The sequence below is a fragment of the Stenella coeruleoalba genome (assembly GCF_951394435.1).
Source record: "Stenella coeruleoalba genome assembly, chromosome: 14".
In the NCBI taxonomy this organism is placed as follows: Eukaryota; Metazoa; Chordata; class Mammalia; order Artiodactyla; family Delphinidae; genus Stenella; species Stenella coeruleoalba.
Genome location: NC_137160.1, coordinates 43566551 through 43589703, shown reverse-complemented (window position 1 = coordinate 43589703; position 23153 = coordinate 43566551). Strand labels below are relative to the sequence as shown.

Sequence of the window (23153 nt, the reverse complement as noted above, 5' to 3'; positions counted from 1 at the left end):
AAAATTTGAGTTTATTTCACACTCCTACTATCTATCAAGGCAAAAAAGGAAACAGCACAGTGTCAAGAAAGTGTGAATAAAATGAATAGCTGACTTGAGAGTATGGAGGAGAGGAGGGGAAGGAATAGGCCTGAGTGATGATCACCTTAACATTTTCGGTATTTTGGGCTACAGATTACTTCAGACTTCAAAGCAACCCAGAATATTACCTACCACATTTCTGGAATAGGAGTGGATCAGCCCCCTTTGGGAATCTTCATTATTGACAAATACACTGGAGAAATTAACATAACAGCCATAGTTGATCGTGAGGTAACCCCAAGCTTCCAAGTAAGTTTGTGTCTTCGATATCGGCCACCCTTCCCCTGGTGCACAGTGGCTTTAGGGGGTTAATTTAGAAGAGAGATCAGTGCATGAATCCATCCACCGACAAATAACAATATTAGTCCCTCTACAAAGAGCCTCCCCTGGACTTCCCTGGCAGTCCAGCGGTTAAGACTCTGCGCTTCCTCTGCAGGGGGCGCAGGTTCGATCCCTGGTTGGGGAACTAAGATCTTGCATGCCTCGCAGCATGGCCAAAAAATTAAAAAATAAAATAAAACAAAGAGCCTCCCCTTATGGTTGTGCCCCTGAAGGAATACCCCAGGAGGGTGCATGAGCGCTCAACTCCAGCACGCTGTTTGCCAAGAGCTTCATGCTGCCAGGAGACACGTAACAGCCTGCAGGAAGGGGCAATTTGCCCAACTGGTACGCCCAGAGTCGGCACTTTTTCCTGCTTTGTCTCCTCTCTGGGGAAATACTTTTCCTCTTTGCAGAAAAGCACTGTACATGCCAGGAGAGGCCTTGTCTCTACAAGTTTTAATAATAGGCAAACTAAAGTTTGTAGAATGTTAATTAACATTTCCCCTCCTTTTCTAGATTACCTGTCGTGCTCTCAGTGTCCTGGGACAAGAAGTAGAGAAACCACTTATACTAACAGTCAAAATTTTAGATATAAATGACAATGCTCCAGTGTTCTCACAAAGTGTGCTTACGGGTGAAATTGAAGAAAATAGTGCTTCGAGTAAGTCTTAACTACCATTTTTAATTTTTTTTTTCAGATACAAGTATCACTATAGTACATCATTTTTACAAGCTAATTTATCCTCCTAGTTTCATCAGTAGTTTTGAAGAAAAATTCGTCGAGATAACCTGAGTCTTCCTTTCTAATATTTGTGGTTGAGCTACTTGTCCACTGCCAGTGTACTATATTTCCAAGTTGTGATTGTTATCAAGTCAAAGCTTATCCTAGTCACAAAGCTAAGGAGGTGGCTTTAGGCAACCTGGATGCATCAGTTGGGCTTTTTTAGATTATAAGGGACAGAGATACACTCATTACTTGGATAATGGGGGGGAAGGGAGAATTATAAGTCCAACCAGCAAGGGAAAAAATAAAGAGAAAATAGTCCCAACCTCAACACAACCAACCAAGGCTTAGTGAGAAGTGGAGGATTTTTACGGAAGGCAGCGCAGCTCACCTGATTGACAGAGACAGTAAGAGATATTGCAAGTGACATGTAATATTTTTTTAGCACACAGATAGTTTTTTTGTTTTTTTTTTAATTAATTTATTTTTGGCTGTGCTGGGTCTTCGTTTCTGTGTGAGGGTTTTCTCTAGTTGCAGCAAGCGGGGGCCACTCTTCATCGCGGTGCGCGGGCCTCTCACTATCGCAGCCTCTCTAGTTGCGGAGCACAGGCTCCAGACGCGCAGGCTCAGTAGTTGTGGCTCACGGGCCTAATTGCTCCGCAGCATGTGGGATCTTCCTGGACCAGGGGTCGAACCCGTGTCCCCTGCATTGGCAGGCAGATTCTCAACCACTGCGCCGCCAGGGAAGCCCCACACAGATAGTTTTAAGATTTTTTTTTTAATTTTTTAAATAGATTTATTTTATTTATTTATTTATTTAATTTTGGCCGTGCTGGGTCTTTGTTTCTGCACACGGGCTTTCTCTAGTTGCGGAGAGCAGCTTGCGGTGCGTGGGCTTCTCCTTGCGGTGCTTTCTCTCTTGCGGAGCACGGGTTCTAGGCGTGCGGGCTTCAGTAGTTGTGGCTTGTGGGCTCTAAGGGGCAGGCTCAGTAGTTGTGGGCACGGACTTTGTTGCACCGCAGCAGGTGGGATCTTCCCAGACCAGGGCTCGAACCCATGTCCCCTTCATTGGCAGGCATATTCCCAACCACTGTGCCACCAGCGAAGCCCTCTAGTTTTAAGATCTTAAATGACAAAGATCAGTTTGAAATTGTGCCGAACATTTCATGTGAACATAATGTCAATCTTTACATATTCTTTAATAAACTTCTTCTGTATTCCTAGACTCACTGGTGATGATCCTAAATGCCACAGATGCAGATGAGCCAAACCACTTGAACTCTATAATTGCCTTCAAAATTATCTCTCAGGAACCTGCAGGCACACCCATGTTCCTCATAAGCAGACACACCGGAGAAGTCCACACTTTGACCAGTTCACTTGATCGAGAGGTAAAGCAAGGCACTGGGGAGCGTTCAATAACTCAGGATTCTGTTGTAAGAATGCTAAGAGAGGTGACTCCTTTCTACCTGAGAATGAAAGGAGGAAGGAATAGAGGTTCCCAGGACTCACGTGGCCCAATCTAGGGAAACTCCTTGCATCCTAGTGTGATTCTGCTGGGGTGGGATGTGTACTTGAGACCTGCGCAATCAACTGTACCTAAGGAAACAAGTATCAGCATACCTGTGGGAGTTAAAGCGGGGGAGTTAAGGGAAGGCATTGCATGTACGACAGAGACTGAACTGGGGTTAATCCCTCATATGATGGAGGAGAAGGAAATTTCTTAGATGGAGGGAGAAATTTCTATCTGGAGTAAAGCCTTCTCTGGTGTCATGCTTTTTCTCCTTCTTTCAAATTTACTCCTACTTCCGGAATACTAAAGAATCCCGTTTCTCTCTCTGCTCCATTGTCCTACCACCACATCTCCATCAATGCACGCTACCCCATCAGACTCTGTATAACTTTTATACAAGTGATTTTCCAAACAGACCAGCAGGGAAGCTCTGTAAGTGAGTTTCCCTCCGATAAACATCCCACCATCCTCATTATCCCTTTTTGCTCTAAGTGTACTATCCTGCCCTAAGAAGCTCAGAGAAAACCTGTACTAGCCTCATAAAGACTTCCACCTAACCACCCAGAGCCCCACATACCTCCTCTATGATGGGCAATGAAGTGCGTGTGGTCCTTCTAGAGAATGAACCACGAACTTGAATATTTTCACCTCCTTCCCATGGGAAGCAAGTAGTTGTCATTCGTATCTCTGGCACTAGAGATTAATCATTTTTCTTTATTTTTCCTCCAAATTTAGCAAGTTAGCGAGTATCATCTGGTTGTGAGTGGTACAGACAAAGATGGAGAAGGACTTGCGGCACAATGTGAATGTAGCATTAAAGTGAAAGATGTCAACGATAATATCCCAAGCTTCACAGAATTGCAGGTGTGCCTTTCATTCCTTGAAAAATAATTATATATTTTTTTTATGTTATACCTTGCCATCCTAATCCAGGATTTGCCTGCTTGCTGGCTTTTATTTAAGCTCTCTGCGCTTTTCTTTTAAAATAAGCTATTGTAAAATATGAGAATTCAGTAACCAGCAAGGAGGCAATACATAATTAGAGAATTAATGACTAATGCCATTCAGAATGAATATAATTCATTTAGATAAAACCTGCCAGTAAGTCTTAAATTTTGCTTTTTTAAAAATTTTTTTTTTATTTTTTTAGTATTCAGCAAGTATCAAGGAAAACACTTTAAGTTCTGACTTGCTTCGATTTCAAGTAATAGATTTGGATGAAGAATTCACAGATAATTGGCTTGCAGAGTATTTCTTTACCTCTGGAAATGATGGGAACTGGTTTGAAATACAAACTGATCTCACAACTAATGAAGGCATCTTGAAGGTTGTTAAGGTAAGGTCTGATTTCCCTCCAGTGGGAAAAATGTTCTGTATTAACCAAAACTATTACTATATTTTAACCAAAACTGTCATAAATAAACTTTATTCACTTATGAATAATAATACCACTTCTTTATAGAAAACATAAAAAACACATAAAAGTAGATAGAATTTTGAAGACACACATAGCCCCATTACCTAAGGAAATTCTCTTAACATGTTGATTTGTTTCCTTCCAAGCTATCACACTTTCTATAGAAACACAAACACACTAATATACATATATTTATCGGTGTGCCTGTTTTATGCGCAAGAAAGTAAAACACACTTCCTGACTTAAACTCGGGAACAGACAAGAATACATGGAATAGCTGCTTGTGAATTTGTCAACTTACTTTAAATGGATTAGCTACAGTCCTCAGAGGGAAAAACAATGTGACTTTTTCTAGAAAATGGAAATGTAAAAACTAAATCTGAAAAATAAAAAATAAATAATTGAGTAACACTTCCATTTAACAGGCTTGGCTACAATAGACCCTTCATCTGAAATAACATAAGGCTATTTATGCCTGGGTATTGTATAGACTAGAAAAATATTACCACTATTTCAGGACATTCCTTGCCATAGAACATTGGACTATATCGGAGCTTCTCTCTTTAATTCTGTGACTCCAGTAGAATGACAGATCCATAATATGCCTTAACAGGGAGATCCCTGGAATTCTAGATTGTTGGAAGCCACATAAGTGGTTGCTATTACTCTGCTTTTCAGAGTGGGTTACAGCCATCCTCAGTTGCAAGGGTTTTGTTATAAACTCCCAACAATGCCTAGGAATGAGATATTCCCAGTCTTCTGTGTTGGTGTCATCCAGTCTCCCAAACTAGAAACCTGGGCCTTGTCCTTCAGTCGTGGCATTTTCTCACCACCTAGAGCCAGACATCAAATTCTGCCCTAGAAACCGCCCTTGAAGTCTAGCCCTGGTCTTCCTTCTCACAGCCTGTGTTCTTCTCAGCCTTGCCCCCTCTGTTCCTGATTGACGTACCTACCTCCTGTGTATACTTCCCTTCATTCTCCTTCGACCACATTTTTCTTAAAGCCAATTTGGACCAGCTCCTCTCCTCTTTAAAAACTTTGCTTGTTCTCCATTGGCTGTGAAAATGGCCCTCAATCAAGATTGTCCATGTGAATGACCTGCAGCTTCTCCCAGCCTGCGGCAAGTTAGGAACTACTGGTTCAGTTGGTCTGCAGGGAAGGCCAGGCAGCAAGCGGTTCTTAAAGGCTCCTCAGGGGACTCTTAATATGCAGCCAGGGTGATGACCTCCTGCTGGCCTTTGAGATGACCTTCAGCCCCCTCAGAATTGCATCCAAGGCCTCTCAGCAGTCATCTCCCTATCACCTTCTGTAACTGGTATTTGCAAGTGCTTTCACTCTGCCTGAATAACTCCTCTTCAACCTGTATCACTCTGCTCACATGAAAACCTCTCGGAAGCCTTTCCTGACTTTCTCAAGTACAAGTCTTCACTCGCTTTCACACATAGACTCTGTAATCTCTTTTGTCAATTACCCCTTATATTATAATTACCTATTTAAGCATCGTTCTCTTCTTCTCCACTAGGAAACACTTAAGCCCACAAAACCAGTCATTGCAAAGTTAAAACTCAAATCTGGTTCTCATACCATAATTATTTTCAGTTATACACAAATGTAACCGAAATGAACATTTCCTTGTCCCATCACCCTTAAAAAATTTACTAGTGAATGGAAAAAGCTATCCTGGGATACCTCAGGCCTTGATTTGGGCCACTCAATAACAGAGTCAAACAAATAGGTAACACACAGGACTATCTGAAAATGGTTCTATGAAGAGTCGGTGGGCCACCCACTCATCGTTTTGCAGAGGCCTGTTTGCCAACCAAGATTATTAGGATACTTTATCTTTGCCAACAGGGAATTTTTAAAGCCAGAAAGGATATTATTGCACAGGAATCCAATAACTATTCTGTGAATGGACGTAGCTGCCATTTACAGGAACGTATTATGGGCCTTAATTAGTTCAGTCCTTACAACAATCTGATGAGGTAAGGGTTTTTTACCAGAAGCAAAAAGTTGAGGATCAGAGATAGTAAAAATTGTGCCCTGAGTCACATAGCTATTAAGTAGCAGAAGCAGGGTTCAAACCATGTTACCATAGAAGATTTGTGATTCTTTCCACTGTACCACACAGCCTGAAGAAACTATAAAGATGTTTTGTTAGTCTAAAAAGAAGTACTCTGCTTTGTAAGTATCCATTACCAAACTGAGGTTTCATGAGTTACAAATTCTAAAGGAGTCTCATCACAGCATTGTGAAGATCTGTGAAACCGTTTTGCTGTATAGAAATAAAGGATTCATTCATAGCACGTAACATAGAACTCTCTTGTCCTCTTTCCAGATCATATTTTTGTAACGCCTCTTTCCTTTTAATTTTATTTTTACTCTAGTCTCTAGATTATGAAGAACTACAAACTTTGCAACTTGGTATCGCCGTCAAGAACAAAGCTGAATTTCACAAATCAATTATCTCTCAATACACAGTCCAGTCAACCTCACTCATAATCAAAGTAATAAATATGAGGGAAGGAATTGTATTCCGTCCTGCTTCCAAGACATTTACTGTCCAAAAAGGCATAAGCGGTAAAAACCTGATCAGTTATATCGTGGGATCATATCAAGCCATTGATGAAGACACTGGCAAACCTGCCTTATTTGTCAAGTGAGATTTTATTTTAATATTTTAGTATTCCTTGAATTTTTTTTATTTTATTGAAGTTTAGTTGATTTACAATGTTGTGTTAATTTCTGCTGTACAGCAAAGCAACTCAGTTATACATATATAATCTTCTTCATATTCTTTTCCATTATGGTTTATCACAGGATATTGAACAAATTCCCTGTGCTATACAGTAGGACCTTGTTGTTTACCTTGACTAGTTTTAATTTATAAACTATTACAATATAACAACTAAACTATTCTGTGCCAAGGATACAAAGGGATACAAAGCAGCCAACTCAAGGAACCATGTAACTCAAGAAGAGGCGTGCTATGAGCAAAGGTAGCATAAGCACAAGTTAAAGTGGAAACTAAGAAAAGAATGACTTAGCCTGTCTAGAGAGATCAGGAAAAAGTTTCATGGAGACTTTCAGTTGAGCCTTAAAAAAGAGTTGAATTTCACCAGAAGACCGTGATGCAGTCAGATAGAACAGCACATACAAGACACATATGCCTAAAATAGTAGAGCACCATGCAAAGTAGCTGCTGCAGTATAAAGAACAAGGACACAGGGACTTCCGTGGTGGTGCAGTGGTTAAGAATCCACCTGCCAATGCAGGGGACATGGGTTCGATCCCTGGTCCGGGAAGATCCCACATGCCACGGAGCAACAAAGCCCATGTGCCACAACTATTGTATTCTGCATGCCCTAGGGCCCATGTGCCACAATTACTGAGCCCACGTGCTGCAACTACTGAAGCCCACGCACCTAGAGCCTGTGCTCCACAAGAGAAGCCACCGCAATGAGAAGCCCGCGCACCGCAACAAAGAGTAGCCCCCGCTCGCCCCAACTAGAGAAAGCCCATGCAGCAACAAAGACACAATGCAGCCAAAAAGAAATTTTAAAATAAAACAATAATAATAATCTTCATTAAAAAAAAGAACAAGGACACAGTTATTTTACTGAGCAGAGCAGAAAATTGAAAAACCAGGCTAACATATACTTAAGGATTATGAAATACTGCTTGTCTGTGCTAATATGTTAAGCTTCTGCTGCTTTTATAGAAGTATATTTCATAGTCTTATACTAAGTATAAATAAATATTAATGAGTCATTTTCATTAAATAGGTAACATTCCATGTTTGGAAAAAAAAACCTATTGTTGTTTTCTATTACAAAACAGATACACCTTGAGACGTAATGACGGTGGTTTGCTAACTATTGATTCAAACACTGCTGAAATCAAATTTGTCAAAAATACTGTTCGGGATGTTGCTGTCATAGTTAACAAGACAATCACAGCTGAGGTTCTGGCCACAGATGGTAAGAAAAAATATTTCATTTTTAGACAAATGTTACTCCAACTGGCATTTCTTGATGAATAGATGATTGTGATTATTAACACATTACCTTTATCATTAGATGAAGTTAATTATCTTAGGGGCCCTGGGTCTCAAGTCTGAGGTGGGTAAATCCAGGAGAAGACTGAGCATCCCAGCTTCTCACTGGAGTTTGTTGGACCAGTGAATTCTTTGTTGGTCCTATTGTTGGCTGTTGGGGCAGGAATTTCTGGGTTTGAGAAGGTGGATAAAGATTGAGACAGAAAGCTTATCAGGGAAGCTCAGCTCCAATGTGAGGTGCCTTTGTGAGTTACTTACACACAGAGTGAGTTACTTATAGAGACCTCAAGCACTTATATCATTGAACAATAAAAATCTTTTGAAATGTTTTTAAAATAATATTTACTGACTATGTGTGTTTCCCTAAGTGTAAAATTAATTTATGCTCAAGGCGATCAGCAAACATAAAAATAAAACAAAAGAATAAACACCCAAAATCATGTTATCTGGGAAAAGAGAAAAAAGCACTAAGGGAAACAACAGAAATAATTCATAATGCCACCACTGAGAGATTTTTATTTTATGGTTTTTGATTGTCAACATTAAAAAAATGTTTCTTCAATAAACTTTATATTTTGGGTAATAAAAATAAATCATAGTTTATTCCAAATACTTTGGTTCAAGCTTTAGAAGCAAAAATCTTTCACACAGTCTGGGCTCGTGCAGTAGGATACATTTAAGAAAACTATTATTTTTATGTTGATTTCATTTGTAATCAGTTAATTTATCACCTTATAGGTCTTGGTTCCAAGCATATTAAATTAATAGCCATGCTTCTAATCAAGACATCTGCCAAGTTGATAAATTTAAATTTGCTCTCAACAAGGTGTGGAAATTGGGTGACATCCTTTTACCTGTGGGAGTAACGAATACAATTTCTCATGAGTAGATACACTAATCTGGCTGCATGTGAGAGAAATTTTAAAGGTTTAGTTATTTTTTGTACAACTTGTGTACATTTCTCTAACTCTAAAATGTCACTCTTATAGAAAAAACAGGTGAAACTGCTACAGGCACCATATTTGTCCGACTACCTGGTTTTAATGACAAGTGTCCAACAATTGTCCCGAAAAAGAAAACAACCTGTAGTTCATCACCCTCCGTGGTTGTCACAGCTATATCACTGGGCGATGACTATACTGGCCCCTACACATTTTCACAGGACAATCAAATTATAAACGTGCCAGTGTGGACGATCACAAAACTTAATGGTGAGTATTTACTTGTAAAGCTGCTTCCACAAATGAAAGTTGCTGCTTCTTTATATTTCCAGAAGGTTAAGAGAGAGTTCATTTGGGAGCAGTTCCTTTCCAAGAGTAGTTTTTAAAATTCTTTGTAATGAAGATGAGGCCCTAGCCTCATGAATTTCTTCTCTCTTCAGGAAGGAAAAGGGATGATATAATATTAGCACTATTTAATATTTTCTGCTTTTCATGTGGACTCCAATTTTTGGATATCTTTATATTTTTATCTGTACCTCCACGGCACCCCAAAAAAATAAAAAGATTAGCGTCAGGCACCTATTTTACTGCAGAGCTGTTTAGGCTTCTAAATACAGCCTTCATGTCTGCAGGCTGTCAACAGACATGAAGCGCTGGAGGGGTCAGCCTGCTCAAGGTTGTCACTAGTGGGTCACTAGTCAGGAATCTTGAGAGCATGGTGGACTGAAATTTGTAAACCCTATTAGCCAATGGGCAAGAGCTAATCCATCCTTTCTTTTCTCTTAACCTTTATCATGCTAATTTCACATTTCCTCTGTTTTCCAGGAGTCTCACAGAAAAAGCCATTAGACAATAAGAATCTTCTCCCTTTTAGGATTTTATAATGACCAGCAGGCCACTTCAAATCCTCTGTAAATGAACTCACTTATCTCTAGCTCTTTTCTGAACTAATCTTGCTTCCGTTCATGAATGTGCTTACTCTGTGGTACCCTAGTCATAGGGATCTGCCATTGCTAGAGTCACCAAAGGCATCTTGTCCTCCGTGGCCTTCTTTCCTGGGGTCTTGCTGATCCTGGTGTAGGGATCTAGCTCCAAACTGTGCATGTAGCCGAATGGGTTTACCAGACACATGTCCAGTGAAAAGGCTACAAAAGGAACATCATAGAGAGACAGGACCTGGCACTAGACACACCTGTGTGGGTGAGGGTAGGCAAGGTAGCAGTGGTTGGACTAGGTGGATCGGGCACAATGTCAAGGGGCATGATGGGGTCAAGAATGATTCAAGGGATACAACCCTACAGCTTATGAGAGCTGCTGCTGGAGCCCACTTAGGAAGGGATAGCATAGCAATGAAGAATGGAGAATGATCATTGCTCATGAGTCACAGAAGCAACAGGCCTTCACCGCAGGGAATCCCATACAACTGGCATTAGGCTCATGGGACAAGTACTGACAGGAGCAGCTGAAGTAGCAGCAGCCAAAGCAGAAACTCAGTCTTGATAAGTCAGGCACCAAAGCATGGAGTGAGGCGGAAGGGCTACATTCAGATGTCTACACCAGGGGTCCAGGGGTTGGTGCAGACGTACAGAAGAGTGGTTAAGTCCCAGAAGAAGGAGGTCTGGGATTTAAATGATGCCCATCTCCCCTCCTCTTTGGGGGGAAAATCAAGATAGGACTGAGGGGCTTCCCTGGTGGCGCAGTGTTTGAGAGTCCACCTGCCAATGCAGGGGACGCGGGTTCGTGCCCTGGTCCGGGAGGATCCCACATGCTGCGGAGCGGCTGGGCCCGTGAGCCATGGCCGCTGAGCCTGCGCGTCCGGAGCCTGTGCTCCGCAATGGGAGAGGCCACAACAGTGAGAGGCCCGCATACCGCAGGAAAAATATAGGGCTGAGTTTTCACGGGGGAGAATAATGGGCCCATCTGGGGCAGACAGGAGGACAGGAGGAAGTACAGCCCCATACACCCACTGATCTCCGAAAGCCCTCGTATCTGCTCAAGCCTCACCCTACTATTTGTGACAGTGATGTCTATGGCAACTCTGGTTCTGTTCACCAAAAAGAAAAAAAAAACAAAACATAGTTTTCAGAACAAGGAGCAAGATACGCTTTGTTCTACTGCTGATTCGTTTGGTTGTTTCCCTTCAGACACCTCTGCAACCCTAACAACTCTGCAGCCGGTATCTCCCGATGTGTACAGAATCTCCCTGGTCGTCACGGACGACAAGGGCACATGGTGTAAGATCCCGGAGGACTTGACTCTGGAAGTCTGTCTGTGTGACAACAATAACATCTGTAAAACTTCGCCCACGACCAGAACCCCTGAGCCCGTTAAGAAGCCTGGGAGGCTGGGGCCTGCCGCCATCGGCCTACTGTTCCTCGGTCTTTTGCTGCTGCTGTGTGAGTATGCCGCAGCATCATCCTGCTTGCACTGGGTGTCAGCACATGCAGAGGCCTTCCCGCTGCATGGACAATGCATCTCCGCAGTCGTTTTAGAGGCAAAGCTGGGGGGAAATGGTATTTTCAGGAAGTATCGGAAATGGCATTTTCAGGAAAAATCAGAAATGTTTAAAGCTAACACGTCACCTGCCAACAATCTGTATTTATAATACAGAGAAGCAAGTCGTATATGTTAGACATATAGAAAACGACACGAGAGACTCAAGAAGGAAAAAATTGAAGCATGAATAGTCTACACACTGGCCATGATGTTCATGGTCAAAATAATGACTTTATCCATGAGTGTGGCACTTTCTAAAATGTCTTTTTTGTATACAAAGCTCATGAAATTCTAAAATAAAATAGAACCCTGACCAAATAAATTTAGGGAAAATATATAAGATATCATAAGCCTTGAGCTTTACGATGCACATAAATATATCACAGACCTGAGAAGTTATTGCTTAATCTAGAATTTCCTCAGAATAGCTTTCTACCTGAAAATATACTCCTGTAAGGCTCTCATACTTAATATATTAAGTTTATTGAACACATTGAGGGAAATTACATACATGTATTATTTTTCAATAAAACTAAAATTTATTTTTTTAATAGGTAGGTTTCAAAAAGTTACACTTAAAATCGTGTGACTCAATTAGTATTTTGAATGTAACAAGTCTCTATTTAAAAGAACTTCATGGCAAATTCTTATAGTGTAAATAAAAGAAATCCTTGATAAATTCACAGTCACTTCCCTGATTTATTACAGAATCATAGACATTTAGAGTTAAAATGATTATTCAACCTCTTAATTTAATTTTTTTTAATTTATGAGATATTTTTAAACCACAAAGAAGAACAGAAAATTGCCATGACAAGCACAAATATAACCACAACTCAGACTTAACAGATATTAATATTTGCACACATATAATCACATAACATATAACCATCACTCAGACTTAACAGACATTAATATTTGCCATATTTATTCAGATCTCTTTAAAAAAAAAGAAATAAATTGCTATCCATACATTTAGTGGCCTCCTACACATGCCATATATTCTCCTTCCTCTTTCCCCTTAAGTGTTTACTATTCTAAAGTTATCATGCATCATTTCATTTAATAGCTGAAACTGACACTCAGAGTTTCAGTTTTCCAATGTCATGATTAGTCAATTTCAAAACCAAAAATTTTTCAAGTACCTATATATGAGTCTTTATATACATCAATCAAGTTCAATCAACCAAGTTCAATCAAGATCAATCAAGTTCCCAAGAAAGGGAACTTGATTCTGGTTTTCATGTAGTAGTAGATTTATTCATCTCTAACTCTATGGAAAACATATACCATGATAAAGCTGTAACATATATAATAATATAATATAAAATAAAAGTGAACACTAAGGAATATTGCAGAGGTTTCACAGACTCAGGGGAATCATCCATTTGAGCCTTGGAAAATGAGTAGGCTATAGCAAGTACAAAAAGAGGGAAAGGTGTTTCCAAAGGGTAACAGCGTGAGCCAAAGCCAGAAAATGCTTGGCAGGTTTTAGGAAGCACACAGCCTTGGGAGGTTAAAGCAAGGGAAAATTGTGGAGAGTGAAGGAGATGAAACTGGAGAACGCTTTGGGACTAGTTTGAAAGAACTTACACACACATGGAAAGGAAGGTTGTTGAGAGTATTTGAATAAAAGACTAACACGATCATATTTGTATTTTAGAAAGATAACATTGGCACAGTGTGTACTGTAAAGTAAAAAGGAAAGAACAGTTAGGAGGTTATTGTAATAGTTCACAAGAGATGATGGAGGCCAGGTTTTGAGCCATGGCATAAGACTGGAAAGGAAAGGATTGATGTGCAAGGCACGATGCGGGTACATGGAGAGGATCTGGAGACAAATAGATAGGAAGAGTGGAACAAAAGTCCATAGGCACCACTGAATTTGGCTGCTACTGAAACCATTAACTGAAATTGAAAATATCAGAGGAAGCACAGATAAGTAGGGTGGCAATGATAAGCCTGATTTTGAAATGTTGAATTTTGAGATGTGCATATATCCTCTAGGCTACTGTACATTTGGGATTGTGGCTCAGGACAGTCAGAGGACATATACTCCGTTATTCCCACAATCACATTTGCTTCATGTGAAATATCACCATTTGCAAAATGTCGTATCTTGAATTTTGTGCAGGACAGAACTTTCTCTGGATGCATATGTAAAAACCTAATACATATTGCACACACATGATAAACAAGATTTCTAAAAGACTACTATGGCCACCTAAAAATACTGACCATACAGATATATATTCATTACTTTTCAAAACTAATTTGTCCATTTATAATATTTGACCCTTCCCACACATTTAACAAAGTCATAGAATTAAGAATGGCAATAAGCAAAGAAAACCTTTAGAAGTATCACTTATATGAACATTATGTTAAATTTTGAGAAAATGTATTATGTCCAACTTATTTTATTTTATATACTTGGCCTAATTTTTTTCATTTATGTGTATATAAAATATATAAAACTGACCTAATTTGTACAACTGATGTAGCCCATCCAAACAATACTGGCAAGTCCTCATGGCACTCAGTACCATCCTTTATCTATATTAACTCATTTAATCCTCACAACAATCTATGAGGTAGATACTATATATTCTCCCATTCTTTGGATCAGTTAATGGAGGCAAGAAAAGATGACATAATTTGTCCAGCTGGTGAATGGTGGAACCAAAACTCAAACCCTAGAAGTCTGACTCCAGAGGCTATATACTCTTAAATCTCTCACTAAGCTGCCAGTAAGTGAACAGAATTCAAACATTAGGATTCAGGTGGCCTCCGCAGGCCAAAGATGGAGGTGGGGTCACTGACTACCTAGACTGAGAAGTGCCTCCTTTCTCTCTTGGCCCATTAGCCTGAGAATGATGTTAATCTTTATTGCTAAGATGTGACTGATACACACAGAAAGAATGGTAATTACCCAGGCAGGAAGGCCCCTCCAAGCTACGAATTCCTAAGTCACAATTAAAAGTGCAATGATATTAGATCATCACTCTAGTTGCTGAGGGAGTTTGCAAGTTAATGGCTATTCTCTAAGAGATCATTGGAGACCAGATTACCAAATCACTATAATGCCCACCTAAAATCTTGACTCTTCAGGTGTGTATTCCCTTGACACCATATACATAGCCTCAACATGTACAAATAAATGCAATAATAAAAAAATATATATTACGGAAAATGATTGAGGAACTGAATGGCCACCTTTATCATTCATCGAACAGTGCCTATTTTAAGAAAACAATATACGTGTCTCAAGAATAATCTGATCTGTCTCCTTCAGTTTCATAATCATGTGAAATTTTAGTATGCTTAATTTACTAAATTTTATTTTGTAGAAACGAATTTTGCTTTCTATTAGATTATCCATAAGCGTTACAAAATATTGTATTTTCTTTGTAATGTTTCTGGCAATTGCCATGTCAAATTGTTTCCAAGTGATTCAAATGTTCTGATATTTTGTTTTCCTATATACTAGTGGCCCCCCTTCTGCTGTTGACCTGTTACTTTGGGACCGGTCCTATCGGGGGAGTGTCGGGTGGATTCATGCCAGTGCCTGATGGTTCAGAAGGAGCAATTCGTCCGTGGGGAATCGAAGGAGCCCAACCTGAAGACAAGGTGAGGATACACTTTGTAAAACATTTATTTCAATCATACAGAACAAAATTCGATTTATATTCATATAGATAAAGAGGTAATGGGGTATAAAAATGATACTCCTGACCCTCAAGGACCCATGAGAGTCAGTACTGAAATGAATGGAGCCTTTTAGGATCTTAGCTCTTCAGATGTCAAATCATAAAAATGGTTACTCCTGGAAGAATTTGGAATTCTTGTAATGTCTCCATTTGCATATCTTACTTATATTGGTGAAATCTGGGTAATTTTTAAATGTATTTATTTTTTGCATGTGGTTTGTAGGAAATCGCAAATATCTATGTGCCACCTATAACTGCCAATCGAGTTGATTACATGGAAAATTCTGGTAAGTGAACATAAAATTTATTTTTGAAAGCAATAATGGGTTAAATAAGAGATGTTGAAAGATAAGAAATGTTCTAAATTCTTTTCTTAATAATTTGCATATTTGTGCACATACTGAGAGATGTTACCCCTGAAATAGGGTTTCAATGAAATGGTTTACTGTTAGTATATCAGTCAATTCTGTGACCTAGCTCTGGCTTCAATAAGTTCATTGTCCACTGATGTCACCATTTTTTACTAGCTGAAGATTTGTTATACTTTTCCAAACTTTAATAAACTGAAGTAGAACTCTCAGGGAGTCAATTATTAATTTTTTAATTAGCAAAGATTTCACACATATAGAAAAATGTAAAGGAAAATATAACAAACACTATGCACTCACCACCCAACTTTGCCTATCAACAATAGTAATATTTGCAGTTAAAGCCTCATGTGTGCACATCCTAGGTCTTGTTGCCCTTATTCCTTCCCCAGAGCTAACAGGATCCTGATTTGAGTTCAATTACCAATTCTTATATTTAATCATAATGGGACAAGGATCGCTTATTTGTCATATAGGTGAAATTATTTATTTCTTTGGTTTACCAAATGACTATTTTATTCATCTTATCTCAACGCTACAACTAAGGTGTAAACTAGAACCATAAGACCTAATGCCTAATATTCAATTTTTTCTTAATTCCATGCTTAGCAATAGATTGTTTTTAAATGTCCAGCCTGAAAAGTCCGCATAAGATCTCCCCCAAAAAGGTAACTGTCTTTATCAGCTACCTTAATCCTTAATCCTTACCTGCTTCTCCCATTATAATTATATAGCAAAAACTATATTCAGAATTCTCTAGAAAAAATAGCTTTCCATGAAAATGCAATGTAAAAGTAACAAGCAAAATAGTCACAGCTTATTAAATTTTCATTAAGCACCAAGACACCAAATTAGCATCTGCTAATTTGCATGATTACATTATGTATGTTTCCTCTTTGGTTTCCATATTGAGCCAATATGACAGCTTAATTATAATTTCTTTTTTTCCTGAAAACAAACAAGCATTACATTAGAAGCTTTCCATTGCTGTGTGCTGAATATTCTGTTTTTACTTTTTCATTTCTGGCCGTTGTCACTGAAAATCTATTTCCTTTGTATATTTTTTCAGTTAGCATGTTTTCAGAGCTATTTCATCTGCTAATATCCTCTGTTACGTCCTCACCTCCTCTGTTACTCTCACATAACAGACTGCGGGATGTTCTTATCACCTCGAGTCATAAAATTGTATTTTCTCCCACATACTTGCTTTACTTGGCAACTGCTCACGGATATCAAAGACCAGGAAAACACAACAAAACAAAACAAATCACAGCATGAGATGTTATCGAATTTTCTCCTGTTTTTAGAAGTTTTTACAAATACATGCACTGGAGGGACGGTGATGGAAGGAGCTTCGGGAATGGAAGTGACCACCAGGATTGGAGCAGCTGCAGGATCTGGAGCCGCTGCAGCATTCGGAGCAGCCGCTGGACTTAGCAACTGTTCCGCAGGATGGTCCGGAACGATGAGAACAAGGCATTCCTTGGAAGGAACCAACATGGACTATGGTGAAGGGGCAATAAACATGAACTTCCTAGACTCCTACTTTTCTCAGGTAATTTGGTGGAAAACTTTGTGGCTTTGTTATCTTGTTTACATTAGAGATCTTTCTACTTGACTCTACTTCAGTTTTACAGTTCGTTTGTTTGCAGCTTGGTGAAATACAAGCAAAAAAAGTAGAGGCTCCTTGTAAAATAATACAGATAACCTAAGATGGCTGCCAAAATCCGGCTACTGGTCAAAAGGGAGGAGGGGCCGGTAGACATAAGATGAGAGAATATGGCTCCTCATTCCTCCAACTGGAATAACAACAGAAAGCAAAACCTTTTGCATTTCAGATCAGCAGCATCCTCTTTAGGAATATAAAGCAGCTTATTTTCTATTTCCAATACCATGAAGTATGTCAGAATACATCTGCGAACATTTTTCTGAGAGGGTTGGAGTATTCTTCACATTGTCAAGGAGTCCATGTCCAAAAATGTTGAAGAACCATTGAATTAATGACCCAAACATAAAAGGGGGAACGAGGGCTGTGGTCCAAGATTAGGTGAAGTGTCGGGAAGCACAGAATCAAAATGGGACAAGGGTGCAAGAACAGAGAGGACTTTGGGAGGCAGGTTGCTTGCCTCTTGGTTGGTGCATCTTTAGAACGGATCTCACCTACAGTTTCGGTATCAGAAATGGCAAGTGCTGGCATCTAGTCTGGTAGAGCAGATGAAGGCTGACACTGTGTGTGAGGAGAGACTGGCAGGAAGGGTTTGTTTAGGATGAGGATTCTTGGAATATTCCGAGGTGTGGCATAGGCCCTATTTACGGGTCAGGCTCTCACAAGACTGCTGATACAGAGGATGCCCTCCTATGGATTACCTAAATCACGCATTCTTGATCAAACCTTGAGTTCTAAGAATGGTATAATATTACATTCTTCCACTGAGTGTCTCTTACGATTCATTTTTTTCCACTTTTCTCCACCTTTAGAAAGCATTTGCCTGTGCCGAGGAAGATGATGGCCAGGAAGCAAACGATTGCTTGCTGATCTATGATAACGAAGGAAAAGGTGCCCCTGGTTCTCCCGTCGGCTCCCTGGGTTGTTGCAGTTTTATTGCTGATGAGTTTGATGACAGCTGCTTGGACTCACTCAGTTCCAAATTTAAAAAACTTGCAGAGATAAGCCTTGGGATGGATGATGAAGCCAAAAACTCTCAGCCACCCACCAAAGAGAGTGGCTCTGGGATTGAATCCCGTGGCCAATCCGTACAAGTCCAGCAGTCAGAATCTGTTAGGTACCAGATTTTGCCAGGCAGCCAGGGAGCGTCTGCTGTGTCTGCTTCTGGCTCTGTCCTCCAGCCAGCCATTTCCATCCTTGACCCTTTGCAGCATGGTAGCTATTTGGTAATGGAGACTAGCTCAGCTGCTGGTTCCTACGTGCAGCCTTCCATTGCAGTCTTTGATCCACTTCTCACATAAAATGTAATAGTGACGGAAAGAGTGATTTGTCCCATTTCCAGTGTTCCTGGCCACCTACATGGTCTGGCAGAGCTACAAGGGTCAGGTCGTAAAATCTGTACAGAAGATCCTTGTTCCCTTCTGATGTGACCAGAATGAACTGGAATTATATACTGGCCAAATATGGATATTTGAACCAAATTATTCAAAATAGCATAGCAAATCTCACAGTATTGGTCTGATTTGGCACTTATTTGCTACTCTTATAAACTGATCATGATTACAGTCTAAATTGTCTAGTTTATATCCCCAAACTGGATGTGTTGTCACTCTTACTTCTCAAATACTATTCAAGTCCTAGTAAATCTTAATGTTTTACAAAAGAAATCTTGAGATCATATTCAGTGGGAAATTTTCCTAATAATTTTTAAACTTCAAATGCCATGTGTTTTAGTGGATTAAGTGCTTGGAGTCAAGAGCCCCAGTTGTTGAATCTTTCACCTTTTCTTATATCATTAATAATGATATGGTCATAAGGTCTTTGCTAAAGTATTTTGAGCTGCTTGGAAAAAAGGAGGTAGTTGCAGTTGAATTTTTGCTATCTTCTTGGTGCTGGGAGACCCTGTGTACATCTTTTGCTCAAGCTAATGGTATTGGTTTATGCATTAAACTCGCTGCATCTATATTCCTTATATTCTCACAATAAGACAGTTTTGAAATAGAAGTATCATAGAAAACTTAGGAAAGTTTAATATGGTATAAATATTTTGTGTTTTATTAAATCACCTTGAAAGGATCTACCTAAAGAAAATATTTTACATTAAGCTCCTCCCTACACACTTCTCAGTAACAGTAATCCTGTGTTAATAGTCTTTGAAAATTACTCTTTATTTTTTAAATGTCAGTAGGTAGCTGTAACTTACATATCACTTATAGTGATGTTTATCTTGTTAACTGTGTCTACAGACTTCATGGGAACACAAAACATGGCTTTTCTCATAAGCAAAAGAGGCCTCTGACTAGAATAACACATAGTGAAATTTGTGAATGTGTATTATACACAGTGTTTCTGGTCAAAAAGCGATACAGAAAGGAATTATCAGTAACTCTATTTTATTAAGTCTCACTCCTTTTAAATTAAGCTGCTACCGCAATTTAATTCTTGAGCGTAACAATGTTAGGTAAGCGAGGGCTTAAAATATGTCATTTCAGGGGCATTACCCTGATGGCAACGCAGTTCTTCAAATCATTTCTGATCATTCAAGGTCTTCAGCCTTTAGCCCATAGAGAGCACCCTACCTCTTATCAACTTTTTTGTCCTTAACTAAGTCTATACAAGGTCATCGTCTGGCTCTATGCTCTATTATCTCTAATTGTATATAAAATAATCCTTTCTGGCTTTTGCCATATTCAAAACCTATATTTGTTTTTTAGATGGAATGCAAAGTAATAAAGTGTTGTTTTTTTTTTTTAACCCAGAAGTGTACAGTCCTGAGGGTTCCTGGGGGGGAAGAAACCCCCTAAACGTCCTTACATCTAGCATTCTTCCCTCTTCCTGGTGCCATGACCACCAGGAAGGCATGTGCTAAGACAGCCCGAGAGGCACAGACAATCTGTTCTTCCAAGACTAGGCGGCTGTGGCAACAAGGCCTGCAGGGTGCCCATCTTGAAGTGAGGGGAGCTAGACCCTTTGGAGCAGCCTGCCAGGTCCTGAGGAAGTCACCTTGCTGTTACCACTGGGGCCTCTTCTCAATAGAGGGGTCTTGCTCTGAGGTCTAGAACACAGAGTTGACTTGTGACTCTTGTTTATGCATGAGAATTAAATTAATAATCAGAATAACCCTTGTTCCAAGTTCAAATGTGTTTTCAGGATCCTCAAAGTATTTTAACATTGCCTCTTAAAATCCAACTTATGAAATGAGAATTTTGCTTCGTTGTCAAACTGCAGAGGAAACTATGACATAGTAGTAAAGACTAATAAGGGAAAAATTGAAATTAAAGGAGTTTTAAAATAAAAATAGATCAATCTTGTCTAGGAGGACCTAAAATTGATTTGCCATGTAAATGAAATTCAAAGCAAAAATGTATCTGTATTTTTTCACTAAAAATAAAAATTGTTTTCAACAGAAAAACTTTTTAAAAACTGTCTTTTGACTTAATGTATTATAATTTTTAAACAGTATATACTAAAACTTTAACAGTCAAACATTGTTATAATAAAACTGTTTTGCAACAAATTTATGAGTACTTCCTTAACCATTTAGCAAAAGCTGAACTACTCTCTGCAGTTAATAACTGTTAAGAAATATGATGTAAAAAAGAGATTGCACATGCATTTTTATCAGTATTCTACCTTGTTTTTCTAGCTGATACTTTTTCTGCGTCCTCCCAGGCAGGAAGGAAGTACTGGGGGACTCAGGATCTCTTCTTCGGGTAGAAATGGTGCTGGATAAGGTGCTGGACGAGGTCAGGGCAGACTTATTAACTGGATGATTTAACTCATTTATTATTTGTTTGGTAATTTGGAATGGTCTCTCAGGCAAAAAAATTGACATTCTATGAAGACTCAGAGAGAAGTTGAAGTAAAGAGAAAGTAAGGTTTCCAGCCTAACATGGTGACAAAAATGTACCATGACCTTGGGGACAGCCATCAGCCCCTGCGGTGAGTTTGTCTCCCAGTAAATGCCTGTTATTTTTATGTCTTCCTTTAAAGGGATGCCACAAAACAACTCCCTTCAGAACTCAGATCTTGCTTTGGTTGACCCTCCTCATTCTTAAATGCAGACAATTCAACCTGGACCTGGGGTACGGGAAGCAGAAACTGGATTAGAGTGAATGCTGAGTGAAGAAAGGTGGATCGCTTAACTCAGGCTTCCAAATCAATCTCAGGAAAATGAAAGCTACGCAGGTAAATTCCAAAAAAATCACCAGTTCCTCTTCTTCACAGAAAGTTGAACGAATAAAACCAGCAAGATCAGTTTCTCCTATCTTAATTTTCAGAAATCAAGTAAGAGTGTAAAGGAGTACATTCAACTGACTAGCTTCACTGCAACTAGCAAATAAGAAACAACTAGCAATTAAGTAAAAATTACGGATCTTTCCTTCTTGTTATTAGCAATCCAGTATTTTCTCAGCTCCTTTACTGAGTCTACAAAGAGTAATTCTGAATCCGTGATTAAGACTTGCTCAACAGCACAGTCTGAGATCATTTTTATGTAAGGGGGATAACTGATGAGAAAAGAAGACAATTATTTAAATTCCAGGTGCCAGAAACAACGCGTTTTCCACAAAGAACACTGAGCTTTCTTCTGCTTTGCCTGATCCAGAGTGCACTACAATTCCCTCCATGACAAGACATAGGCCATTCCAGGTTGGTGTCTTTGCTTTCTTTTTCTTTTTATACACGGACTTTTTTTTTTTTTTACAAATGCAAAAAAAAAAAAAAAAATCTAAGCACAATGCAGGTGTAGTTAAAACTCAAGATAGTGATGGTCTAAAAGTGCAAAGGGTGCAGTTACCAGAGCAGGAAGAAGCGTGACATTGGTGAGGGCTACCAGATGGCCAAGAAACTTATATTCTAATTTATTTTTTACAGTAGCCCTGAGATTACAGTCACAAAAACAGAGACCCAGAGAAGCAAAGTAACTTCCTCAAAGTCATACAAGTGACACAAATCTAATTGTATTATTATAATTTATAATATATTTCAATATATTTATTATAATAAATATATAATTATTATTATTTATAATATACTTCTAAAATATTTATAATAATAAATATATAATATTTATTATATTATAATAATATTATTATATTGCTGAATTATATTATTCAGCAATAATAATACTTATTACTCTCTCAGAATAATCTGTTTATTTTCAGCTCTAACTTGAGTAGAACATGAAAAATTGGAAAGAAAACAATGAAAGTTATACAATAAAAAGATTATAAATCTAGATATAATTCTAAAGATTAAAGAAGCAGTACAATGTAGGCATATATATGTATACATATATACAATTGAAAGGTAGAGATAGAAAGATAAAAAGGTAGGGATAGATGAAAGAATGTAAATACATGATTTGTTGCTGTTTTGAAAAATATTTGGGTTTATTTTTCAGGTCACAGTGAGCAGTTCTCCTCCACATTTAATAACAGAAACAAGCTACCTGGAAGTCATGGAATCGCTTTTCCGGTAAACTCCTGAGACTTACTTTGACAGCCCACTATTTAGAAGAGGTTATGTGACATGTGTCTAGATATAAAAAATAACTTTATATTTAAAATTTTTTATTTGATATTTATATATATTGCAAAATGATCACTACAATAAGTCTAGTTAACATCTGTCACCACACATAGTTACAAAAAAATGTCTTTTCTTCCAATGAGGACTTTTAAGATTTTAGCAACTTTCAAATATGCAGTTCAGTATTATTAACTATAGTGATCCTGCTGTACATTACATCCCCAGGACTTATGTATTTTATAGCTGGAAGTTTGTACCTTTTGATCCCCTTCACCCATTTTGCCCATCTCTCAACCCCTTACCTCTGGCAACCACCAGTCTGTTCTC

General features: G+C 38.8%; 1 protein-coding gene and 1 long non-coding RNA gene across 2 annotated transcripts in view; one reads left to right on the top strand and one right to left on the bottom strand.

Annotated features, from left to right (window-relative positions):
* The window catches only part of DSG3 (desmoglein 3), a gene marked incomplete at its 5' end in the record, with an annotated part of 28871 nt that extends 10058 nt beyond the window's left edge, over positions 1–18813 (top strand). Inside the window, 13 exons of the mRNA XM_079943190.1 lie at positions 175–330; positions 919–1063; positions 2351–2517; positions 3375–3503; positions 3790–3975; positions 6444–6715; positions 7897–8036; positions 9103–9324; positions 11199–11450; positions 15041–15180; positions 15484–15547; positions 16936–17183; positions 18107–18813. Coding sequence (XP_079799316.1) covers positions 175–330; positions 919–1063; positions 2351–2517; positions 3375–3503; positions 3790–3975; positions 6444–6715; positions 7897–8036; positions 9103–9324; positions 11199–11450; positions 15041–15180; positions 15484–15547; positions 16936–17183; positions 18107–18595 — 2610 coding nt within the window. The 3' untranslated portion in view covers positions 18596–18813. The remainder of the gene's footprint in view (positions 1–174; positions 331–918; positions 1064–2350; positions 2518–3374; positions 3504–3789; positions 3976–6443; positions 6716–7896; positions 8037–9102; positions 9325–11198; positions 11451–15040; positions 15181–15483; positions 15548–16935; positions 17184–18106) is intronic.
* LOC307197460 overlaps positions 1–23153 on the bottom strand; it is a 94730-nt gene that overhangs the window by 58178 nt on the left and 13399 nt on the right. The gene's annotated exons all lie outside the window — the stretch shown is intronic.